Source organism: Hemiscyllium ocellatum, chromosome 18, assembly GCF_020745735.1.
Source record: "Hemiscyllium ocellatum isolate sHemOce1 chromosome 18, sHemOce1.pat.X.cur, whole genome shotgun sequence".
Classification (NCBI taxonomy): domain Eukaryota; kingdom Metazoa; phylum Chordata; class Chondrichthyes; order Orectolobiformes; family Hemiscylliidae; genus Hemiscyllium; species Hemiscyllium ocellatum.
Window position 1 is genome coordinate 77,220,572 of NC_083418.1, and position 22,995 is coordinate 77,243,566.

The 22,995-nt window shown below is 44.3% G+C and overlaps 1 protein-coding gene across 7 annotated transcripts in view; it reads right to left on the reverse strand.

The window, feature by feature from the left end:
- Positions 1-17,783: 17,783 nt before the first annotated feature.
- Positions 17,784-22,995, reverse strand: part of nav2a (neuron navigator 2a) — a 590,475-nt gene continuing 585,263 nt past the window's right edge. For all 7 annotated transcript variants that reach the window (XM_060839109.1, XM_060839107.1, XM_060839106.1 and 4 more), the window contains one exon: positions 17,784-20,293. In XM_060839109.1, the coding sequence (XP_060695092.1) occupies positions 20,168-20,293 (126 nt within the window). In that variant the 3' untranslated portion in view covers positions 17,784-20,167. The remainder of the gene's footprint in view (positions 20,294-22,995) is intronic.

Here is a 22,995-nt window from a genome sequence, read left to right on the forward strand (position 1 = left end):
ACTGCAGCCTTTCTCTTGGACAGACTTAAAACAACAATTAACTTATCTGATTCTGTGCTGTGAACTTCACCCAACAGTTCCTCCAAGATTAGTTGTGAATTTCACTGTTTGTTAATTTTCCCAGATGCACTCCGATGTTCAGCAATACACAAATTCAAACAGCAAAGGTGGTAACTGTGCAGGTTCTCTCTCTCTCTCTCTCTTCTGCACTGTCCTCACCATGTGCTTCCTTTGTCTGCTCTTCTCCCTTTTAAACTGCTGTTGTTTTGATGTTTTTTTCCAAAGTTCCAAGACAATGCAACAGCATATGAAACAATAATTACTGCTCCTGGGATTTGAGGCAATCACCTCCAACACCTAAAATACCTCAAAAAAAGGAGCAGCTCTTACAGTCAGAAATTTTTCCTGTCCTCCATCTTGGATTACCCAGAATCCTTGCCATAGCCCACACAGTTCAACACCTAACATTCCTTATGAAATGTTCAAGCTGTGGTCCCATGTTCAATTTTGAGCTCTGCCAATCCAAGGCACAATTGCCAGGCAATGACCATTTCCAATAAGAGGCAATCTAACTACCTCCACTTGGCATTTAATGGTGTTACCATCACAGAAGCCCCACTGTCAACATTCTTGGGACAAGAAACTCAGCTGGGCCTGCCGCATAAACACAATGGCCATAAGAGCAGATCAGAGGCTAGGAATACTGCAGCAAGTAACTCACCTCTGGACTTCCAAAAGCCTGTCCATCATCTACAAGTCACAAGTCAGGAGGAGCAATGGAAAATTTCCCACTTGCTTGGATGGGTGCACCTCCAACAGCACTCAGAAGCGCGACCCTCCAGGAGAAAGCAGCCCAGTTGATTGGCACCACATTCACTAGCATCCACTCCCTCAACTAGGAGCAGCAGTAGCTAAAAGGTGCACTGTAGAAATTCAACAAAGATCTTTTGATAGCACCTTCCAAACCATGGCTACTTACATCTAGAAGGACAAGGATCTTTAATCTCTCACTATCCTGTCTTGGAAATATATCAGCATGCCTTCACTATCACTGGGTCAAAATCCTGGAATTCCCTCCCTAATGGCATTGTGTGGGTCTGCCTGCTACACATGGACTGCAGCAGTTCAAGAAGTCAGCTCATCACCACCCTTCACAAGGGCAACTAGGGATGGACAATAATTGCTGGCCAGGCAGTCCCACCCATGTCCCATGAGTGAACGAAAGACATCCAGAGAGCCAGGCTAATGTTCTGGGATTAATAAATCTGGAAGTACAAAATCTACACTTCATGACAACTATCACCAATTATTGCTAAAACCCTCTATTTTAAATTCATTCATGATATGTACATCACTGACTGGTCAGCATTTATTGTCTGTCCTTATTTGCCGTTTAGGAGAGGTTAATGAGTTTCTTTCTTACCCACTGCAGTAGCATAGGAGACCCACACTTACCCACTGCAGTGGCATAGGAGACCCACACTTACCCACTGCAGTGGCATAGGAGACCCACACTTACCCGCTACAGTGGCATAGGAGACCCACACTTACCCACTGTAGTAGCATAGGAGACCCACACTTACCCACTACAGTGGCATAGGAGACCCACACTTACCCACTGCAGTAGCATAGGAGACCCACACTTACCCACTGCAGTAGCATAGGAGACCCACACTTACCCACTGCAGTGGCATAGGAGACCCACACTTACCCACTACAGTGGCATAGGAGACCCACACTTACCCACTGCAGTAGCATAGGAGACCCACACTTACCCACTGCAGTAGCATAGGAGACCCACACTTACCCACTACAGTGGCATAGGAGACCCACACTTACCCACTGCAGTAGCATAGGAGACCCACACTTATCCACTGCAGTAGCATAGGAGACCCACACTTACCCACTACAGTGGCATAGGAGGCCCACACTTACCCACTACAGTGGCATAGGAGACCCACACTTACCCACTGCAGTAGCATAGGAGACCCACACTTACCCACTGCAGTGGCATAGGAGACCCACAGGGGTATTACAGGCAAAGTTTCAGGATTTTGACCCAGTGACAGTGAAGGAATGGTGATATATTTTCAAGTCAGAGTGATGAGAAGCTTGGACTGGAACTTGCAGGAGGTGGTGTTCCCATGTATCTGCTACTCCTGTCCTTCTAGATGGGAAGGGTCATGGGTTTGGAAGGTGCTGTTGTAGAGGCCATGAGCTGTTGAAGTGCATCTTGTAGATTAGATTCCCTACATTATGGAAACAGGCCCTTCAGCCCAACAAGTCCACATAGACTCTCTACCCAGATCCATTCACCTACCCTATATTTAGCACTGACGAATGCACCTAACACAACGGGCAATTTAGCATGGTCAATTCACCTGACCTGCACATCTTTGGATTGTGGGAGGAAACCAGAGCACCCGGAGGAAAGCCATGCAGACACAGGGAGAACGTGCAAACTCCACACAGACAGTCACCCCAGACGGGAATCAAACCCTGGTCCCTGGTGCTGTGAGGCTGCAATGCTAACCACTGAGCCACCATGCCAATGGATGGTACACACTGCTGCTAAAGAGTGTTGGTGGTGGATATTTGTCGATGTAGTGCCAATCAAGCAGGCTTTTTGTTCTGGATAGTGTCAAACTTCTTAAGTGCTGTCCATCCCACTCCTGATTTGTGCCTTGTGGATGGTGCCTTTGGGAAGTAAGGAGGTGAGTTATTTATCAAAGAATTCCCAGCCTCTGACCAACTCCTGCAGCCACAGTAATCATATAGATAGTCCAGTTCAGTTTGTTATGGACCAGCCAGACCCCCTCACAATATTTTATGAATGTAGTCTAAACTCTAACTTGTTCTCATTTTAAAGGTAGATGTGAAGTGTGTATTCCTGATGTGATGTGACTGGTCAAACTACTGGACGTTAAACAAAACACCATTCATTTAAGTGCTATAGTTAAAATATGATCAAAAGAAAGAGGAATTTAGAATAATATAACTATTGGAAAACATAACCAAATAATACGTACAGTATTCGTTACTAATTAACTGTTCTAATTTAGTGGCATCCCAAAAACACACCTTTGGGGAAAAAGGCAAATTCAGACAAAATTCTCACATGCAGTTCTCCAATCCAGGAGGAAAAAAAACTTCAAGAGAAAATTCTGAGACAGTAGCAGCTGGGAGACATTCACTGAAGCTTCAACTCTTTTGAGACCCTAAAGGTTTCTTACGCTACAGAAAAACAAAACAAAACCAGGATCTGTGAGAGTTGGCCATATCCATTCGGGATGTTTAAAAAAAAATCCCAGGGCCTCCCAAGCTGTTTACTCAAAAGGTCTTCAGTAGCCAGTCTTCACCTCTGCCTACAACCTTTCTTAAAAAAAAACACGACAAAACAACCTCTTAAAGTCTCAGCATCACCACAAGTTTCTGGTCAATGGCAACCCTCAGGACATTGACAGTTATGGTAACACCATTGAATGTCAAGGGACAATGGTTAGATTCTCTCCTTTTGGAAATGGCTGTTGTCTGTTAGGTGTGTGGTATGAATGTTACTTACCCAATGACATTTATCAGCCCAAACTAAATGTTGGCCAACTGTTTCCACATCTGGTCACAGACTGCTTCAGTACTTGAGGAGTTGGAAATGGTACTGAATATTATAATCACCAGTGAAAATCCATACCTTGAGGAGGAGGGAAGGTCAGTTATGAAACAGTTACAGAGGGTTGGACCTAGGACACTGCTCTAAGAAACTCCTGCAGAGATGGCCTGAGGCCGATCTAACTGACCCACAGCCACAACAACCATCTTCCTTTGTGCTTGCTATGACTCCACACTGGTTCAGTAATGTCCTTTAGGGAAGGGAATCTGCTATCCTTACCTGATCTGGCCTACAAGTGACTCCAGACCCACAACATTGTGGTTGACTTTTAACTGCCCTCTGAAATTTCACTCATTTCACGAGTAATTAAGGATAGCTACAAATGCTTGATGGTGATGCGACAGAAAAATAAAGAAACAAAATGAACAGGAAGTTTGTCAGAAACATATTTGGGACACAGGATTTCAAAGTATTCACAGATACAGCCACAAATACAGGTACTTGGTCAATCCAGCCTCTGACATATCTCATAGTTAAAGAATTTCTAAAGATAGAGGCTACGTTGCTCTCTAGTGGCACATTGGAAAACACAAACACAGCCTTGGAACAAGGTTATTCAGATTCGGCTTGTGTTCATATGCTTGCATCTTCAGAAAGACCTTTACTGTTCAGAGGCAAAACTAATGCAAAAAAGTCATCACTGGCTGGCAGAGGGTGGCACAGTGGCTCAGTGGTTAGCACAGCTGCCTCACAGCACCAGGGTCCCAGGTTCAATTCAAGCCTTGGATGACTGTCTTGTGCAGTTTGCACATTCTCTCCATGTTTATGTGGGTTTCCTCCCACAGTCCAAAGATGTGTAGGTCAGGTGAATTGGCCATACTAAATAGCCCAGAGCGTTAGGTGCATTAGTCAGAGGGAAATGGGTCTGGGCGGGTTATTCTACAGAGGACCAGCGTGGACTTGTTGGGCCGAAGGGCCTGTTTCCACACTGTAGGGAATCTAATCTAAAAAAAATAAGGTCAATACTGATTTAACATTTCACTGCAAGTTAAACAGCATGCAATTACATCTATCTTGAAAGGTGGGGAGTTTTAGTTTGAAATAGCAGGAAAATGTCTGGATGCTCAATTTTAATATAAGAGCCTGGAACAAATTCATAATGTTGTAATATCTTGAGTTTGTGCAGTATTGAGACAGTACAATTGCTTTAAAAGAAATGATGAAACAGATTGATGTTACTTACTGCAGTTTGGAAACAAACTACCTCACTCCCTGTGCTGAGAATAACTGTCACTGGGAAATATTTTCTTTTTTCAGATTTGTAGTTTAGATTATATTAGATTCCCTACAGTGTGGAAACAAGCTCTTCTGCCCCCCATGTCCACACTGACCCTCCGAAACGCAACCCACCCAGACCCATCCCCCTACATTTACCCCTGCACCTAACACTACGGGTGACTTAGCATGGCCAATTCACCTAACCTGCACATCTTCGGACTGTGGGAGGAAACCCACGCAGACACGGGGAGAATGTGCAAACTCCACACAGACAGTTGCCCGAGGCAGGAATTGAACCCGGGTCCTGTGAGGCAGCAGTGCTAACCACTGAGCAACTGTGCCACCTCAAATTATCAACCAACTATAGAAAAGACTAAAGAAAGATAGATATGATTGCAACAATGTTGAACAGTGTGGTGGAGCTAAGTGCTCTGCCCACTGCCCTCTTCACCTTTTACGTCGTCATCATTTCAGACTTGGATAACTAGTATACAATGATTGGAGCTTACCATCCTGCAACACAACGTCAGTCATCCTGAAATATCACTCAACCTGATATTGCACATGCCTGCATCAAACCATCCACCGGAGCCAATAACTTAAACTCCTTCAAAATTATTCAACAGAACCGAGACACAAGAATCAAAACTTTGAAATGGAACACCAGAGGATGAATCGGGACTCCTCCATGTTAAACAACACTTGAAGGAAGCACTTGAAGGTGGCAAGGGCATGAAATATACTCTCAGTGGAGGATTTCAATGTCCACCATCATGAGTGGCTCAGCAGTAGCACTACTGACTGAGCTGGTCGGGTCCTAAAGGACATAACTGCTAGTCTGGGACAGGTGGTGAGAGGAACCAACAAGAGGGAAAACCATACTCATCCTCACCCTTACAGTGGAGCAGCTCCAGTGGCCTAATGGATACAGCACTGGCTTCCTAATCCAGGGGTTTGTGGGTTCAAGTCCCATCTGGGGTGTCTGACTCTTCCTTGTGTGTCCTTAATCTGCTTTGCCAACAACTGCTGATCTGCATTCCGTTGATGGGGTGGGGTGTTCCCTGTCGCCTTATGCAGCACTTTAGTGGGCGGCACGGTGGCACAGTGGTTAGCACTGCTGCCTCACAGCGCCTGTAGACCCGGGTTCAATTCCTGACTCAGGCGACTGACTGTGTGGAGTTTGCACATTCTCCCCGTGTCTGCGTGGGTTTCCTCCGGGTGCTCCGGTTTCCTCCCACAGTCACAAAGATGTGCGGGTCAGGTGAATTGGCCAAGCTAAATTGCCCGTAGTGTTAGGTAAGGGGTAAATGTGGGGGTATGGGTGGGTTGTGCTTCGGCGGGTCGGTGTGGACTTGTTGGGCCGAAGGGCCTGTTTCCACACTGTAAGTCTAATCTAATCTAATCTTACCAATTCGCCAGCTGAAGAAGCATCAGTCTATGACAATATCGGGAAGAGTGACCACCACACAGTCCTTGTGGAGATGAAATCCTGCTTCAAATTCAGAATACCCTTCATGATGTTGTATAGCATTATCACTGGGATAAATGGGACAGATTCAAACAGAACTAGCAACTCAAGACATGAGATGTTGTATGCTGTTGTACTCCAGAACAATCTACAACATCATGGACCAGGATATCCCCACTCAACCATTACTATCAAGCCAGGGGATCAACCTTGGTTCAATGGAGAGTGCAGGAGGACAGCATAGGAGCAACATCAGAGAGTGTGGTTTTGGAAAAGAACAGCCAATCAGGCAGCATCCAAGGAGCAGGAGAGTCAATGTTTTGAGCATGAGCTCTTCAGAACTTATGCTTCTCAGATGCTGCCTGACCGGCTGTGCTTTTCCAGCACCACACTCTTCAACTCTGATTGCCAGCATTTGCAATCCTCACTTTCTCCTAGGACAGGAGCAGAACCAGGCATACTTGAAGATGAGATGTCAACCTGATGAAGCTACCGAACAGGACTACTTACATGCCAAACAGCATAAGCAGCCAGTGATAGACAGAGATAACCAATTCCACAACTAACAAATCAGATCCAACCTTATGCAGTCCTGCCACATCCAGTCATGAATGGTGGTGGACAATTAAACAACTCCCTGAGGAGGAATTGATCAATGGTCATTTTGCATTCAGCTACAAGGAAACATTCTTTCTAAATCCACCTTATCAAGATCACTCATGACTTTAAACACATCAATCAAGTTACCCCTTACACATCCAAACTCCAGTGGAATCAAGCCCAGTTTGTCCAAGCTTTCCTTTAGGGCGGCATGGTGGCACAGTGGTTAGCACTGCTGCCTCACAGCCCCAGGGACCTGGGTTCAATTCCCGACTCAGGCGACTGACTGTGTGGAGTTTGCACGTTCTCCCCGTGTCTGCGTGGGTTTCCTCCGGGTGCTCTGGTTTCCTCCCACAGTCCAAAGATGTGCGGGTTAGGTGAATTGGCCATGCTAAATTGCCCGTAGTGTTAGGTAAGGGGTATATGTAGGGGTACGGGTGGGTTGCGCTTCGGCGGGTCTGTGTGGACTTGTTGGGCCGAAGGGCCTGTTTCCACACTGTAAGTAATCTAATAATAGAAATTATGCAGTCCTGCCACATCCAGTCATGAATGGTGGTGGACAATTAAACAACTCCCTGAGGAGGAATTGATCAATGGTCATTTTGCATTCAGCTACAAGGAAACATTCTTTCTAAATCCACCTTATCAAGATCATGACTTTAAACACATCAATCAAGTTACCCCTTACACTTCCAAACTCCAGTGGAATCAAGCCCAGTTTGTCCAGGTATCAATTTTGTAAATCTTCTCTGAACCATCTCCAGCAAATTGACGTCCTTCCTTAAATATGGAGATCAAACAACACATTTGAGATATATCTCACCATTGCTCTGGAAAACCTTACATTCATAATAAACATATCATTACATCAACTTGTTAATCTCTTGCTCAATCTACATATTAAATTAATGTATCAGAACTCCTAGATCCCTCTGTACTTTAGAACTCTGTAGTTGTTCTCTGGTTAAAAAATGCTCCATGTTTTAAAATCTTCTTATGCAAGTTGATAGAGTCCGACAGCAGAGACAGCCACAGTAGAGGTCCCAGAATTCCTGATGAAGGGCTCTGGCCCGAAACGTTGAATTTCCTGTTCCTTGGATGCTGCCTAACCAGCTGTGCTTTAACCAGCAACACATTTTCAGCTCTGATCTCCAGCATCTGCAGACCTCACTTTTTACTCTTGGCTATATCTGGTCAGGACCAGGAGATTTATCCACCTTCATACGTTCTAATACATCTAACACCTCTTCTACTGTGATATGGACCTGTCCCCAAGATCTCACCACTAGCTTCCCCAATTTCCCAAGTCTTCATGTCTTTCTCCAATTCTTTTCGGAGTAAACATATCATTACATCAACTTGTTAATCTCTTGCTCAATCTACATATTAAATTAATGTATCAGAACTCCTAGATCCCTCTGTACTTTAGAACTCTGTAGTTGTTCTCTGGTTAAATAATGCGCCATGTTTTAAAATCTTCTTATGCAAGTTGATAGAGTCCGACAGCACAGAGACAGCCCTTCGGCCCAAACCGGTCCATGCAGACCAAAATGTCCATCCACCCTAACCCCATTTCCCTGCACTTGGCACATATCGTTCTAATCCTTTCCTCTCCATGTATTGGTCCAAATGCCTTTTAAATTCTGTTAATGTACCCGGCTCAACAACTTCCACTGACAACTCATTTCATTTGTGTAGCACCCTCTGTGTAGAAAAGTTGCTCCTCAGGTTCTCTTTGATTCTTTCCCCTCTGATCTTAAACTGATGCCCTCTAATCCTCAATTCCCCAACTCTGGGAACAAGGCTGAGTGCTTTCACCCTATCCATGCCTCTTATGATCTCAAACACCTCTATAATGCTCCTCCCTCAGTCTCCTATGCTTTAAAGAAAAAAGTCCTAGCTTGTCCAACCTCTCCCTATAACTCAAACTACTGAGTGCAGGCAACATCTTTTTAAATTTCTTTTGCATTCCTTCTAGTTTAATAACATCCTTCCTATAGCAAGGTGACCAAAACTGAACACAATACTCCAAGTGCAGCTTCAGCAATGTCCTATACAACTGCAACATAACTTTCTAACTTTTGTCCTCAATGCCCTGACTGATGAAGGCCAGTGTGTGAAAAGCTTTCTTCACTGACCTGTCTACCTATGACTCCATGTTCAGGGAACTGTGAACCTGTACTACAAGATCCCTCTGTTCCACTACGCTCCTTTAGGCCCTGCAATTCACCATGAAACTCCGACCTTGATTTGACTTTCCAATATACAAGGTCTCACACTTATCTACATTAAAATCCATTTGCCATTTCTCGGCCCACTTCCCCATCTGATCACGGTAATTTCTGGTGACGTTCCTCACTGTCCAGAATACTGCCTATTTTAATGCCACCTGCAAACTTACTAATCATGCCTTGGACATTCTCATCCAAATGATTGATATAGATAACAAATATCAATGGGTCTAGCACTGACTCCTGACGCAATCCACACATCACAGGCCTCCAATCTGACAAGCATCCTTCTACTATTCCCCTCTGCTTCCTATTATCAAGCCAATTGTGTATCCAATTTGCCAGCTCCCCCTGGATTCCATGTGAAATAACCTTCCAGAGCAACCTACCACGTGGAACCTTATCAAAGGGCTTACTGAAATCCACATAGACTACATCTACCACCCTGCCCTTATCAACCTTCCTGGTCACTTCATCCAAGAACTCTAACAAAAATGTGAGGCATGATCTCCCACACACAAAGCCATGCTGATTATTCCTAATCAAACCCTGCCTTTCCGAATGCATGTATATCTTACCTCTCAGAGTTTTCTCAAGTAACTTATCCACCACAGACGTTAAGCTTACCGGTCTGTAGTTACCAGGTTTTTCTTTGCAGCCCTTCTTGAAAAATGACACATTTGCTCCACTCCAGTCTTCTGGGACCTCGACTGTGGCTAATGATGATGCAAAAATATCAGTCAAAGTCCTCTCAATTTCTTCCCCAGCACTTGCAATGTTCTTGGCTATATCTGGTCAGGACCAGGAGATTTATCCACCTTCATACGTTCTAATACATCTAACACCTCTTCTACTGTGATATGGACCTGTCCCCAAGATCTCACCACTAGCTTCCCCAATTTCCCAAGTCTTCATGTCTTTCTCCATGGTAAACAGAGAGGAGAAATATTCATTGAGAACCTCATTCATCTCCTGCAATTCTACACATACATGTTCACTTTGGTCCTTGCGGGGCCCTATTCTCTTTCTAGTTATTCTTTTCCCTTTAATGTACTTAAAGTACCTCATTGGATAAAAATATGGATGAAAATGGAATAGTGTAGGATAGATAGGCTTCAGATTGGTTCCACAACATCTAGGGCCAAAGGGCCTGTACTGCACCATAGTGTTCTATGTTCTATATTCTAATCTGCTCAACCAAGGATATCTCATGCCCCCCTTTTGCCCTTCTGATTTCCTTCTTCAGTAAACTCCTGTATCCCCTGTATACTTCCAGGGATTCCCTTGATCCCAGCTGCCTGTACCTGAGCCATGCCTCCTTTTTTTTGGTCAAAGCCTCAACATCTTTTGTCTCCAGAGTTCCCTATTCCTGCCAACCTTAGTTTTCATCCTCACAGGAACATGTAGACCTTGCTCTAGCTATCTCACTTTTCGAGGCCTCCCACTTGTTGGAGGTCTCTTTGTCTGATCAACTCCTGTAAGCTCCTGTCTAATTGCATCAAAATCCACCTTGCCCCAATTTAGAACTTGAACTTGTGGACCAGTTTTGTTCATGAAATTCATTGAGAATGTGACAGATTGTAGCTCAAAAGGTCGGTTCTCCTTCTTGGAGTCTCCGGAACTAGGGGCTTTAGTCTCTGAGAAAAGAGGTGGACATTTCTGGTGGCAATGAGAAGAGGTTTCTTCACTCAGAGAGGGTTTTGAGGCATTGGAATTCTCCATCCAAATGGCTGTCAATACTCAATCTGTGAGGATACTCACGGTCGCAATTGGTTTAAAAAATGAGGATGTGCGCAGATGAAGCTGGAAAACGAAGCAAAGACAGATGATCAGCCATGATCTTCTGGTAGAGCAGGCCTCTAGGGCTGAGTGACCCACCCTTGTGCCACATTCTTATTATTATTAAGCAAAGGTGATGGAGAAAGGGGTGAATGTACCTCCTGCAGTTAATGAACACTTTAATCAAATTTTTTTAAAAATTCCTTATTTGTAGATCTTCCATCATTTGTTTGTAATTGCTCACTGCTATGGACTGCTGAGACGAGGTCATTAAGTACGTTCAAGGTTGAGATAGATTTTTAATCATGGAATCATGGGTTATGGGGAAAGGGCAGGAAAGTATAGCTCAGGATATCAGACTAGCCATGATCTAAAAGGTGGTACAGATTTGATGGGTCGAGTGTTTTATTTCTGCTCCTATATTTTGTGTTCTTATCAAAGACTTTGTCAGATAGACAGAAATTGGGGTGCTCACTGATGTTTGTACAATGTTCAGCACCATTTACAACTTCTCAGATCACGAAGCAGTCCAAGTCCAGGGCGTGGACAATACCCAGGCTTAGACTAATAAGAGGCAAATAACATTCATGTCACACATGTGCCAGACAATTACCATCTCCAGCGATAGAGCATAATCATCACCCATTGTCCTACTGCCACTGATTTCCTCCAATATCAACATTCTGTGGCTTACCATTGACCAGAAACTAAACTGGACCTGCGTATAAATAATCTAACTATAACTGAGGTCAGAGACTGGAATTTCCATAGTGAATAACTGATTGCCTGTCTTTTCAAAGCCTGTTCATGATCTACATCATGGTTAGGAGTGTGATGGAATAGATGGGTGCAATTTCAACAAAACTGTAGAAGCTTGACACCATCCACGACAAAGCATCTGACTATCTTGGTGTTCCATCCACCAATTTCAACACTCACTCCCTTCACTATTGAGAAGATGCACTGTGCAGGAACTCATCAAGCCCTCTTTGACTTTCCTAGCACCTTCCAACCCCACAGCCAGGTCCACTCAGAAGGCCAAAGGCAGCAGATACTACCTGCAGATTCCCTTTCAAGCCACACAGCATTTCCTGATGAAGGGCTTATGCCCGAAACGTCGATTCTTCTGCTCCTTGGATGCTGCCTGACCTGCTGTGCTTTTCCATCACCACACTCTCAACTCTGATCTCCGGTATCTGCAGTCCTCACTTTCTCCTTCCATTTCAACTTAGAACTATGTCATCATTTCTGTTGGACTGAATCAAAATCCTGGAATCTCCTTCTTACCACAATCATGGGTGTCTCTGTACTCCATGGATCATAGCAGTTCAAGAAAATAGCTCATCACCACCTCCAGAGCAGTTTAAAGATCAGTCCTCAGCAGGGGCCTCACCTTCATTCCCCTACGCCCTCGGATTAATGAGTTCAACACGTGGCGAGATATTGAACAATTCTTCCGCCGCCTTCGCCTCCGTGCCTACTTTCACAACCAAGACTCCCGCCCACCCTCTGACGACCCCTTCTCCCGCCTCCAACACACCCCATCCACCTGGACACCCCGTGCTGGCCTCCTACCCGCCCTCGACCTCTTTATAGCCAACTGCCGCCGTGACATTAACCGACTCAACCTGTCCACCCCTCTCACCCACTCCAACCTCTCACCCTCAGAACGTGCAGCCCTCCACTCCCTCCGCTCCAATCCCAACCTCACCATCAAACCCGCAGACAAGGGAGGCGCGGTGGTAGTTTGGCGCACTGACCTGTATACCGCTGAAGCCAAACGCCAGCTCGCGGACGCCTCCTCTTATCGCCCCCTTGACCACGACCCCACCTCCCACCACCAAACCATCATCTCCCAGACCATCCAGGACCTCATCACCTCAGGGGATCTCCCATCCACCGCCTCCAACCTCATAGTCCCACAACCCCGCACCGCCCGTTTCTACCTCCTGCCCAAAATCCACAAACCTGCCTGCCCCGGCCGACCCATTGTCTCAGCCTGCTTCTGCCCCACCGAACTCATCTCCCAATACCTCGACACGGTCCTGTCCCCTTTAGTCCAAGAACTCCCCACCTACGTTCGGGACACCACCCACGCCCTCCACCTCCTCCAGGATTTTCGCATCCCCGGTCCCCAACGCCTTATTTTCACTATGGACATCCAGTCCCTGTACACCTCCATCCCCCATCACGAAGGACTCAAAGCCCTCCGCTTCTTCCTTTCCCGCCGCACCAACCAGTACCCTTCCACTGACACCCTCCTTCGACTGATTGAACTGGTCCTCACCCTGAATAACTTCTCTTTTCAATCCTCCCACTTCCTCCAAACTAAAGGAGTTGCCATGGGCACCCGCATGGGCCCCAGCTATGCCTGCCTCTTCGTAGGATATGTGGAACAGTCCATCTTCCGCAACTACACTGGCACCACCCCCCACCTTTTCCTCCGCTACATCGATGACTGTATCGGCGCTGCCTCGTGCTCCCACGAGGAGGTTGAACAGTTCATCAACTTTACTAACACCTTCCATCCCGACCTGAAATTCACCTGGACTGTCTCAGACTCCTCCCTCCCCTTCCTAGACCTTTCCATTTCTATCTCGGGCGACCGACTCAACACAGACATCTATTATAAACCGACTGACTCCCACAGCTACCTGGACTACACCTCCTCCCACCCTGCCCCCTGTAAAAACGCCATCCCATATTCCCAATTCCTTCGTCTCCGCCGCATCTGCTCCCAGGAGGACCAATTCCAACACCGCACAGCCCAGATGGCCTCCTTCTTCAAGGACCGCAGATTCCCCCCAGACGTGATCGACGATGCCTTCCACCGCATCTCCTCCACTTCCCGCTCCTCCGCCCTTGAGCCCCGCTCCTCCAACCGCCACCAAGACAGAACCCCACTGGTTCTCACCTACCACCCCACCAACCTCCGCATACAACGTATCATCCGCCGCCATTTCCGCCACCTCCAAACGGACCCCACCACCAAGGATATATTTCCCTCCCCTCCCCTATCAGCGTTCCGCAAGGACCACTCCCTTCGTGACTCCCTCGTCAGATCCACACCCCCCACCAACCCAACCTCCACCCCCGGCACCTTCCCCTGCAACCGCAGGAAATGTAAAACTTGAGCCCACACCTCCACACTCACTTCCCTCCAAGGCCCCAAGGGATCCTTCCATATCCGCCACAAGTTCACCTGTACCTCCACACACATCATCTATTGCATCCGCTGCACCCGATGTGGCCTCCTCTATATTGGTGAGACAGGCCGCTTACTTGCAGAACGCTTCAGAGAACACCTCCGGGCCGCCCGAACCAACCAACCCAATCACCCCGTGGCTCAACACTTTAACTCTCCCTCCCACTCCACCGAGGACATGCAGGTCCTTGGACTCCTCCACCGGCAGAACACAACAACACGACGGCTGGAGGAGGAGCGCCTCATCTTCCGCCTAGGAACCCTCCAACCACAAGGTATGAATTCAGATTTCTCCAGTTTCCTCATTTCCCCTCCCCCCACCTTGTCTCAGTCGGTTCCCTCAACTCAGCACCGCCCTCCTAACCTGCAATCCTCTTCCTGACCTCTCCGCCCCCACCCCACTCAGGCCTATCACCCTCACCTTGACCTCCTTCCACCTATCCCACCTCCATCGCCCCTCCCCCTAGTCCCTCCTCCCTACCTTTTATCTTAGCCTGCTTGGCTCTCTCTCTCTTATTCCTGATGAAGGGCTTATGCTTGAAACGTCGAATTCTCTATTCCTGAGATGCTGCCTGGCCTGCTGTGCTTTAACCAGCAACACATTTGCAGCTGTGATCTCCAGCATCTGCAGACCTCATTTTTTACACTAATAAATACTGACCTGGCCAGTGACATCCATATCCCATTAACAAATGAAAAAAGTAGAATTATTTTGAACCATAGTTTTTTTTAAATATATAAATGAGTTGACTCTTTGGCACCAGCAACAGTTTGAACTGAGGAATGATTCCATCCTTTTGATTTTCACCCAATTCCGTGTGCAATGCCTGACACCTAGTGGATATCACCAGTACAATCAAACAGCAGTGCCCTTGATTTAAATTTGCAAGCCTTCTGTTCAATATTTGACTTCATGGATAAACTATTAAATCACAGGAACTGCAGTGGTTCAAGAAAGCAGTACACCACCAACACTCTCAAGGGCAACTATGGATGGGCAGTAATGTTCATATCCCGCAAGAGAATTTAAAATATCTGAACCCACTAACATCACAAAGTGTTCTTAAATTATAAGTTAATTAATTCCCAAACTCTTTGGCTTAATGTAAAATCAAAACTGCACCATTTTGTAGGTCATACCTGTTTCCTTCAATGATAGGCATCGCCAGCTGGGACCAGAATCCTTCAGTTCTGTGGTCATGTGGTACTCTTTAAGGATTTGCGTGGCTCCCAATCTTGATTCATTGAGTGCAGCTTGACAATAACTAAATGGTTTGTGTCGTTTCTTTGAACTTGAATGAACGTTGTACTTGTGACGATCATGTCACTGGCTGACCAAGAGTTTGGTTAAAATAGAAACTTTTAAAAAGTTGAAATTTAAGTCCAACTTGTTTTTTTCCTTAAAACTGGTTGTTGAGTAACAGCACTGAGTAATTGTGCCTTGGGCTGAATGCAAAATGAAAGGCATTTCTTTTTATCCAGGTTGCTAACTCCTGAGCTAAGCTGAACAAGAACTGCCTGGGACTTAGTGATTCAATACCATCTACCAAATGAGAATATAATGCATCATGTTGTGACATATAATTCTGATCAAAGTGTTTGAAATCATAATGAGTTTTGCTAGAGTAAATAAGGTGAAACTGTCCCCAGTGGCAGAATAGTGTTTGATTCTAAACTGGATTTAGCAACACAGGGACCTGGGTGTACCTGTGCACAGATCAGAAGGAATTCCTGATGAAGGGCTAACACCCGAAACATCCGTTCTCCTGCTTCTTGATGCTGCCTGACCTGCTGTGCTTTTCCAGCACCACACTCCCAACTCTAATAATCAGCATCTGCAGTCCTCACTTTCTCCTAGATCATTAAAGGTGGCAGGACAAGTGGAGGGATCAATTAATAAAGCATATATAGTGCCCTGAGCATTATTAACAGGTGCATAGAGAGTACAAGAGCATGGAGGTTATGCAGAATTTGTAGATGAACCATGTTAGACATCACCTGGAGTACTGTATACAGTTGTGAGCACCACCTCATGGGAAGAATGTGAAACCACTGGAGAGAATGCAGAAGCAATTTCCAAAAGTGGCTCCAGGAATGAGAAACCTCAGTGATGAGAATAGGTTGAAAAAGTTGGGACTAATATCCTTGGAGAGAAGAAAACTGAGAGGAGAGCTAATCGAGATATTCAAAGCCATGAGTAGATTGGATCGAGTGGGTAGGAAGCATCTAGGAGGAAGTGAAGATGGCAGATGCTGGAGATCAGAGTTGAGAGTGTGGTGCTGGAAAAGCACAGCAGGTCAGGCAGCATCCAAGGAGCAGGAGAATCGACATTTCGGGCATAAGCCCTTCGTAGGGAGAATCTGTTCCCACTTGTAAAAGAATTAAAAGTGAGAGGGCATAGATTTCGTATGCATTGCAAAAGAAGAAACGTTTTCATATAATGAATCATTCAGATATGGAACGCACTGCTTAAAAGTGTGGCAGGAGTGAGCTAGGTTCAACAGAGGCATTAAAGAAGGCATTTGATGATGATTTGAATAGAACAACATGCAAAGGTTTGGGGGAAAGATAGGGGAATGGCACTAAGTCAGAATGGTTTTTGGAGAGCCAGTGCACATGCACAACACTACAGTGATTCAGTGAAGGATCTATATCCATAGGATGTAGGTTACGGAGAAGTGAGGAGGAAATTACTGAAATGCAGTGAGCTATTCCCATCTTAAATGTGTTGCCTGATAGAGTGGAAGCAGATTCAGTGGTGACATTCAAAAGACAAGTGGATAAGTACTTGATGGGAACAAACTACAGGGTTATGAGAAAAATGTAGGAGAGTAGATTAATCAGATAGCTCTCCCAAAGCACCAGCACAGGCAATGAGGGGCTGAGTAGTTTTCTTCTGCATGCTACACTCTATATTTAGAATCATGGAATCTATTGTGGAAAGAGGCCAATCAGCCCACTGAATCTGCACTGACCTCTTGTGGTACATTGCACCCGGATCAAGCCCTGTATCCTATTCCTGACACATTTGGGCACTGTGAGGCAGCACTGCAGGTGCACAATCCTTTATCTGAAACACCCAGGACCAGGTGGTTTTCGGAATTTTGAACTTTTCGAATTAGTGACAGTTTGACGGTGGAATTTTAAAAACTCTTACTGAAAAGCAGACTCACTACGGGCCCTGAGGTAGAATGGAGGCCTGGGCCACGCCCACCCATGTTGCATCTGAGAGACACGCATTAAGTGGGTGTGGAGTTGGGTTAAGTGTTTGCAAGCCGAACAACCTTGTTAATGAGAAAAAAATCTTCACGAGGAAACCTTCGGATTTTGGAGCTTTTCGGATTTCTGTTAAAGGGTTGTACAACATGCTCTGTGAGCTCACTTGCAACTTTGTCACTCATGACTTACTTGTTTATGGCCACCTTTCTTTGATGAAACCAACTATTTTGTTGCCTTTTACATCCCAATTCTACGGACAATAACGTACTGTTTGTGCTTTCTGAGAGGATTCAACAAGAAGAGAGGACAGGGCTCTTAAATTTTTCAGTTGTTCTCTCCCAGCTTCACTTGTTCTCATCCATATATTGGCAGAAAAAGATTAAAAGTAGTAGGATGTTGAATAAATAAGCATTCATTTTATTGAATCAGGAATAATTTAAGACTGGTACAATACTAAATTTGTTCCCCAAGTGAGGCATAGTCTTGCACAGGCCATATTGAATTCAATGGGCAACCAGACTTGATTCAAATGGGATGACACAGCATACAGTACACAAAATACTCATTTCCTAGTGTTTTAAAAATGGCTAGAAAATTCATCAAAATGCATCACTGTAATCAATTATTTACAATTTATGTTACAATGAAAAAATGTACATCATATTAAACACATTCAAAACAACTGTTCCACTTAAGTCACTAAATTCTACAAATAGTTTTCTATTGAACAACCATGTGAAAAATTATCACAAATAACAAACATGGGTTTGGTACAATAATCATTACCATGATCAGCATTTCATCATTAAACAGAATTCCCCAAAATTTACAGAAAACATCACCTCGAAGTCAAGCCAAAGCCATATACAAGTCTCCTTCAGCCTGTACAATTGTTGGCAGTTTTGAAAAAAAGACAACTTTTTTTGGCTTCCGTTAAGAATCAGCATGAACTTTGCATAGCATCTTAAACTTAGAGAACACTATCAATAACTGGACACCATGATGTGAAGGGAAGTAAAGAAAGACTTCTGGAAGCGTTTAAATAAAAAAATTTGAAGAAAAAGGTTGAGTTCAGGAGCAGCATGATCGAATGCAGCCTTGCGCTCCAACAACCCACTCTGAGCTGAACCATTTCCATCACAGTTTCAACGTTACAACTGAGAGATTGTGACCAAGGTACCGTAACAATAGGATTATGGCAGCATAAAGAAACCCATTGAGGTATAGGGGAACACATTGATCAGCCAAAGTGTATGAACAACAGATTTTGTGTTAATACATCACATAAAAAGCAGGGTACAACAGCACGGCACAACAAGCACTCCAATTATTACCTATTACTCAGTCACTGGATGATTTCAATATTTATACACCATTATCTTTGTAATGTCCATCAAGAATTATTTTTTGCAGCGATAGTATCGTCTTTCATACACCAAGTCCAAATTTGCAGTTCAGAGTTCTACCATAGAATAATTTACTGTCATGGTACAAACACTATAAAGTTGCAGACTGGTTATGAACCAAGAAATCATTGACTTTCCTCCTTATTTGCCTTGCTTCTAACAAATGACTTGCTTGTTATTTGAACCAACACCGATTTTATAAAAACAAAAGCTTGGCTCTTTTAATATTTTGAGATGAAATTCCAGCCCTGTCTTCAGAAACAATACAAAATCATCGGCAAAAAGAAAACGCAACAGGAAAATCAGTACCAAGAGAGAACGAGAGTAAGGCATCATTTATTTCCAGCACCAGACGTTGTAAAAAAGGCTTGCATGGATTTGGCTGAAGGGTTGCGTTTCTTCGCTGAGGTACAGCTCAATCCAGCTTTTCTTCTTGTGTTTTTGCAAAGAAAAAGTGCAATTCCAGTGGAGGTGTTATGAGTCCTGGTGAGGAGACAAGCCTTAGTAACAATCAAAATGTTTGCGCGTGTGTTTTCAACAAGGAAAATGAGAGCAGGAGAAAACAGGGATCTTCAATATCGATTTCTGGCTCAACCATGTGTTCCGAAGTCACAGCCTTGGGAAGCACCGCGCTTCCTTTCGACGGTCGGCTATTGGTGAAGAAACCTGAAAATCTTCTGCGGAGACTGTGGATGAAATCGAGACCAAACACTCATGGCTTGGCTTGTTTACTTTTAACCCAGCTGACTGCAAAATAGCAACAAGTGGGTGGGTAACATAGCACCAAAAACCACATGCAGTTGAGAGGGTTTGCGTTCACCCACAACAACACTCTCCCCCAACCCACCCCCACTCCTCGCTCTCCTTTGTTGAAGGGAGTTGATTGGGATGTCCAGTGTCTGCTGACTGTTTGGTTGAGAGCAGCGTTAGATTCAGTCTTACCAGGACAGTACATGGCACAATGACGTTAGCTCCATACCTTGTAAAATCAGGTTTTGCTACTTCTGTATGCAGTGCTCAACATTTCTTCATTGGCTTAGCACTGATGCCTCCAGCAGTTAGGTGAAGAAATAGTGCAGTTTGCGTTCATAAAACAAAACAGGGAGGGGGAAAAAGCCCAAAATGTAGTCTCCCTTGGGTTACCTGCACCCACTAGGGTTTCAATATTTAACATTGAATTAAAGTGTCTCGTACTTGAAGACCCATTTCTCCTGTTATAACTGAAGTTTCTGTCCAACAAGGTGAGCAATAAGGTTAGTGATTGATCTGACCGTCTATCTTTCTGAGTCGAGTGTTTCCGTCCTCATGTTGCATGGCAATATTCGGAGAAATGTTGGACAGAAATGGCAGGGTTATTTTGACAGAACAAATTGATCAAAGGGTTGATTCGAGAGATGAATCGAGAATATCGTCATGATGGCTGTTGCTATTGGAGTCACTGTCATAACTATGGGGACTGGAGCAATTTGCAGCTTCTTGCAGCCTCATTAACATATTCATCTGGAAAAGTAAAGAGAAATTGAACAGGTTCAGTACATTAGGTTCAGATTGAGAATGCATGTTGTCACAGTTTGTGAACAAGCAGTGAGGTGCCCTTCTGGAATGGCAAGAGTCAAAACTGTGGGGAATTCATTTGGCTACAAACCATTTCAGTTACAGATAGTTCTCATTCTTTGTGTCCTATAAATAGAAGTCCTTAAGCAACAGGTCTAATGCAGTTGTAAATTAATAAGAGCTATGGGTTTTGAAATTATTCCCTGCTATAAGATTCTTCTGTTCAGCCTTTTTCTATTTTTATTTCACTGTGAAGTGGGCTTTCTTAGGTAGTGCCATGCTGCAATTGTTGGTTGGCATAACGTTTTGGTTTAAACAAGTCAGCTGAAATATAAGTATCAAGATTTAGTTCGGTCGAAATGTTGCAATTACGTGAACTCCACTGAGCGACGCCTACTGTTCACCTGGAATAAAGCTACCACACAGTGACCTCTCGAACACCAACCTCCTCTTCCCTGGGGCCAGTTTGAATTTGGCACCTTCCTAAAATGGATTGGTCTACTCTGATGAAAAGGCAGGCAGCAGGGAGACCAATTGATCAACCAATTTGACTGAAGGATTGTCACAGACAGCAACGCAGGAAGTAAAGGGCAGGAAGAACATGTGTAAATAAGAAAGCAAAATAAAACATGTGGGATTAAGGGAAAAACTTAGGTAACTTAAAAAAATTTTGTCTTTAAAGGCCTTTAAATTATTTTGTTGAAGGAATGAACTCATTAAAAAGTTTCAAAATCAGAGAAGCTGTTCATTAGTAATTGTTAGTTAGAATGTTGCTAAAAGCTCTGTTACTCCTACTGAACAAAGCTTAAGCTTTCCATTTCTTTGCACAGTGAAAATGATGGGTGATTAGGTTCAGTTCAGCGATTTCAATGCAAGTTTTGTAAATGGAGACTGCTGCATCACATCCTTAGAGGAGCAGATTATCAGGGAAAGGATGCTCAGATTTCTGTGTTGCTCATGAGTTGAATCCAGAAGTTGTCAGTTTTGCTCAGTAGAATACCAGCGAGTGCCAACATGAGCACTTATCCACCTGATGCCTCATCTCACTCCCTTGGCCAAAGTGTGTGACTTTGGAATGTGCAGATTGTTAACACCCATCTAATCCTCTCTCCTTTTCCACTGTTTGTGTCTATTGTGGAACACAACCCATCATTTCACAATATACAAGTCCTGGTGAGCTGTAGTTCCTGGGGTTGTTACAGATATAATACTTAATACTGAAGTGTAAAGGCAGCCTTGCTCAGTTAATGAAAGAGAGCCATGCATGGCAAAGCAAGAGGGTAAACGATAGGAGGCAAAAAACATGGAGAACCAAACAAGAAAGCTAATGGAACATTGGCCTTTATATATTGAAGACTAGAGTATAAGGGTACAGAGATTATGCTGTAGCTATACAAAACCCTGGTTAGACCCCACTTGGAATACTGTGTACAGATCTGGGAACAACACCACAGGAAGGAGATACTGGCCTTGGAGGGAGTACATGTAGGTTTTGATGAATGACATCCAGACTTCTGGGGTTAAATTATGAGGAGAGATTATACAAATTAGACCTGATTTCTCTTGAATTTAGAAGGTTAAGGGGTGATTTTATTGACGTCTTTAAGATATTAACAGGAAAAGACAGGGTAGATAAAAATAAACTATTTCCACTGGTTGGGGATTCTAGAATTAGGGGCCGTAGTTTCAGAATTAGGCTAGACTGTTCAGAAGAGATGCTAGGAAGCACTTCTATACAGAAAGAGTGGTAGATATTTGCAACTCTCTTCCAAAAATACCAGTGGATGCCGGATCAGTTGTTAATTTTAAATCTGGGATAGATTTTTGACAAATGAAAGTATTAAGAGATATGGACCAAAGCAGGTATAGGGAATCAGCCATGATCTCATTGAATGGCAGAGCATGCTCAAGGGCCGAATGGCCTATTCACGTTCCTATGTAGCATCATAGTAGTACCAAAGGCAATACAATGCTCCCATCTGAAGACCCATTTACAGACATCAATCAGTGGAGGAAAGCTCAGAGCCAGTATAGGAGAAAATGCTTACGGATGTTTTAACCAAGCATCTTATTATTTCCTTAATGAATTAAGTTTTCCTTCAACTTTGTTTATCAAAAAGGGAAGACAATTCACTGCTAAAAGCAAATATATCTTAATGTTTTCCTCCCCTCGTGCCTTTTTGCTCAATAAAATGGTAAGAAAACAAAGTAACCTCATTGCAATAACATCCAGAATATGATTAGATTCCCTAGTGTGGAAACAGGCCATTTGACCCAACAAATCCACACCAACCCTCCAGACAATAACCCATCCAGACCCATTTCCCTACATTTACCCCTTACTAAAGCACCTAACCTACACATCCTTGAACATTATGAGCAATTTAGCACAGCCAATTCATCTGACCTGCACATCTTTGAATTGTGGGAAGAAACCCACACAGACTCAGAAAGAATATGCAAACTCAACACAGTCACCCGAGGTGAGAATTGAACCCAGGTCTCTCATGCTGTGAGGCAGCAGTCCTAACCACTGAGCCACCATGCTGCAGCATTAGCATGGATAAAGTTAAGAAACTGGGATTAGGATAAAAACAAGGAAGTAGAGGGTTATCTGATCACTTTTGATGGGCTGAATGGCCAACTTC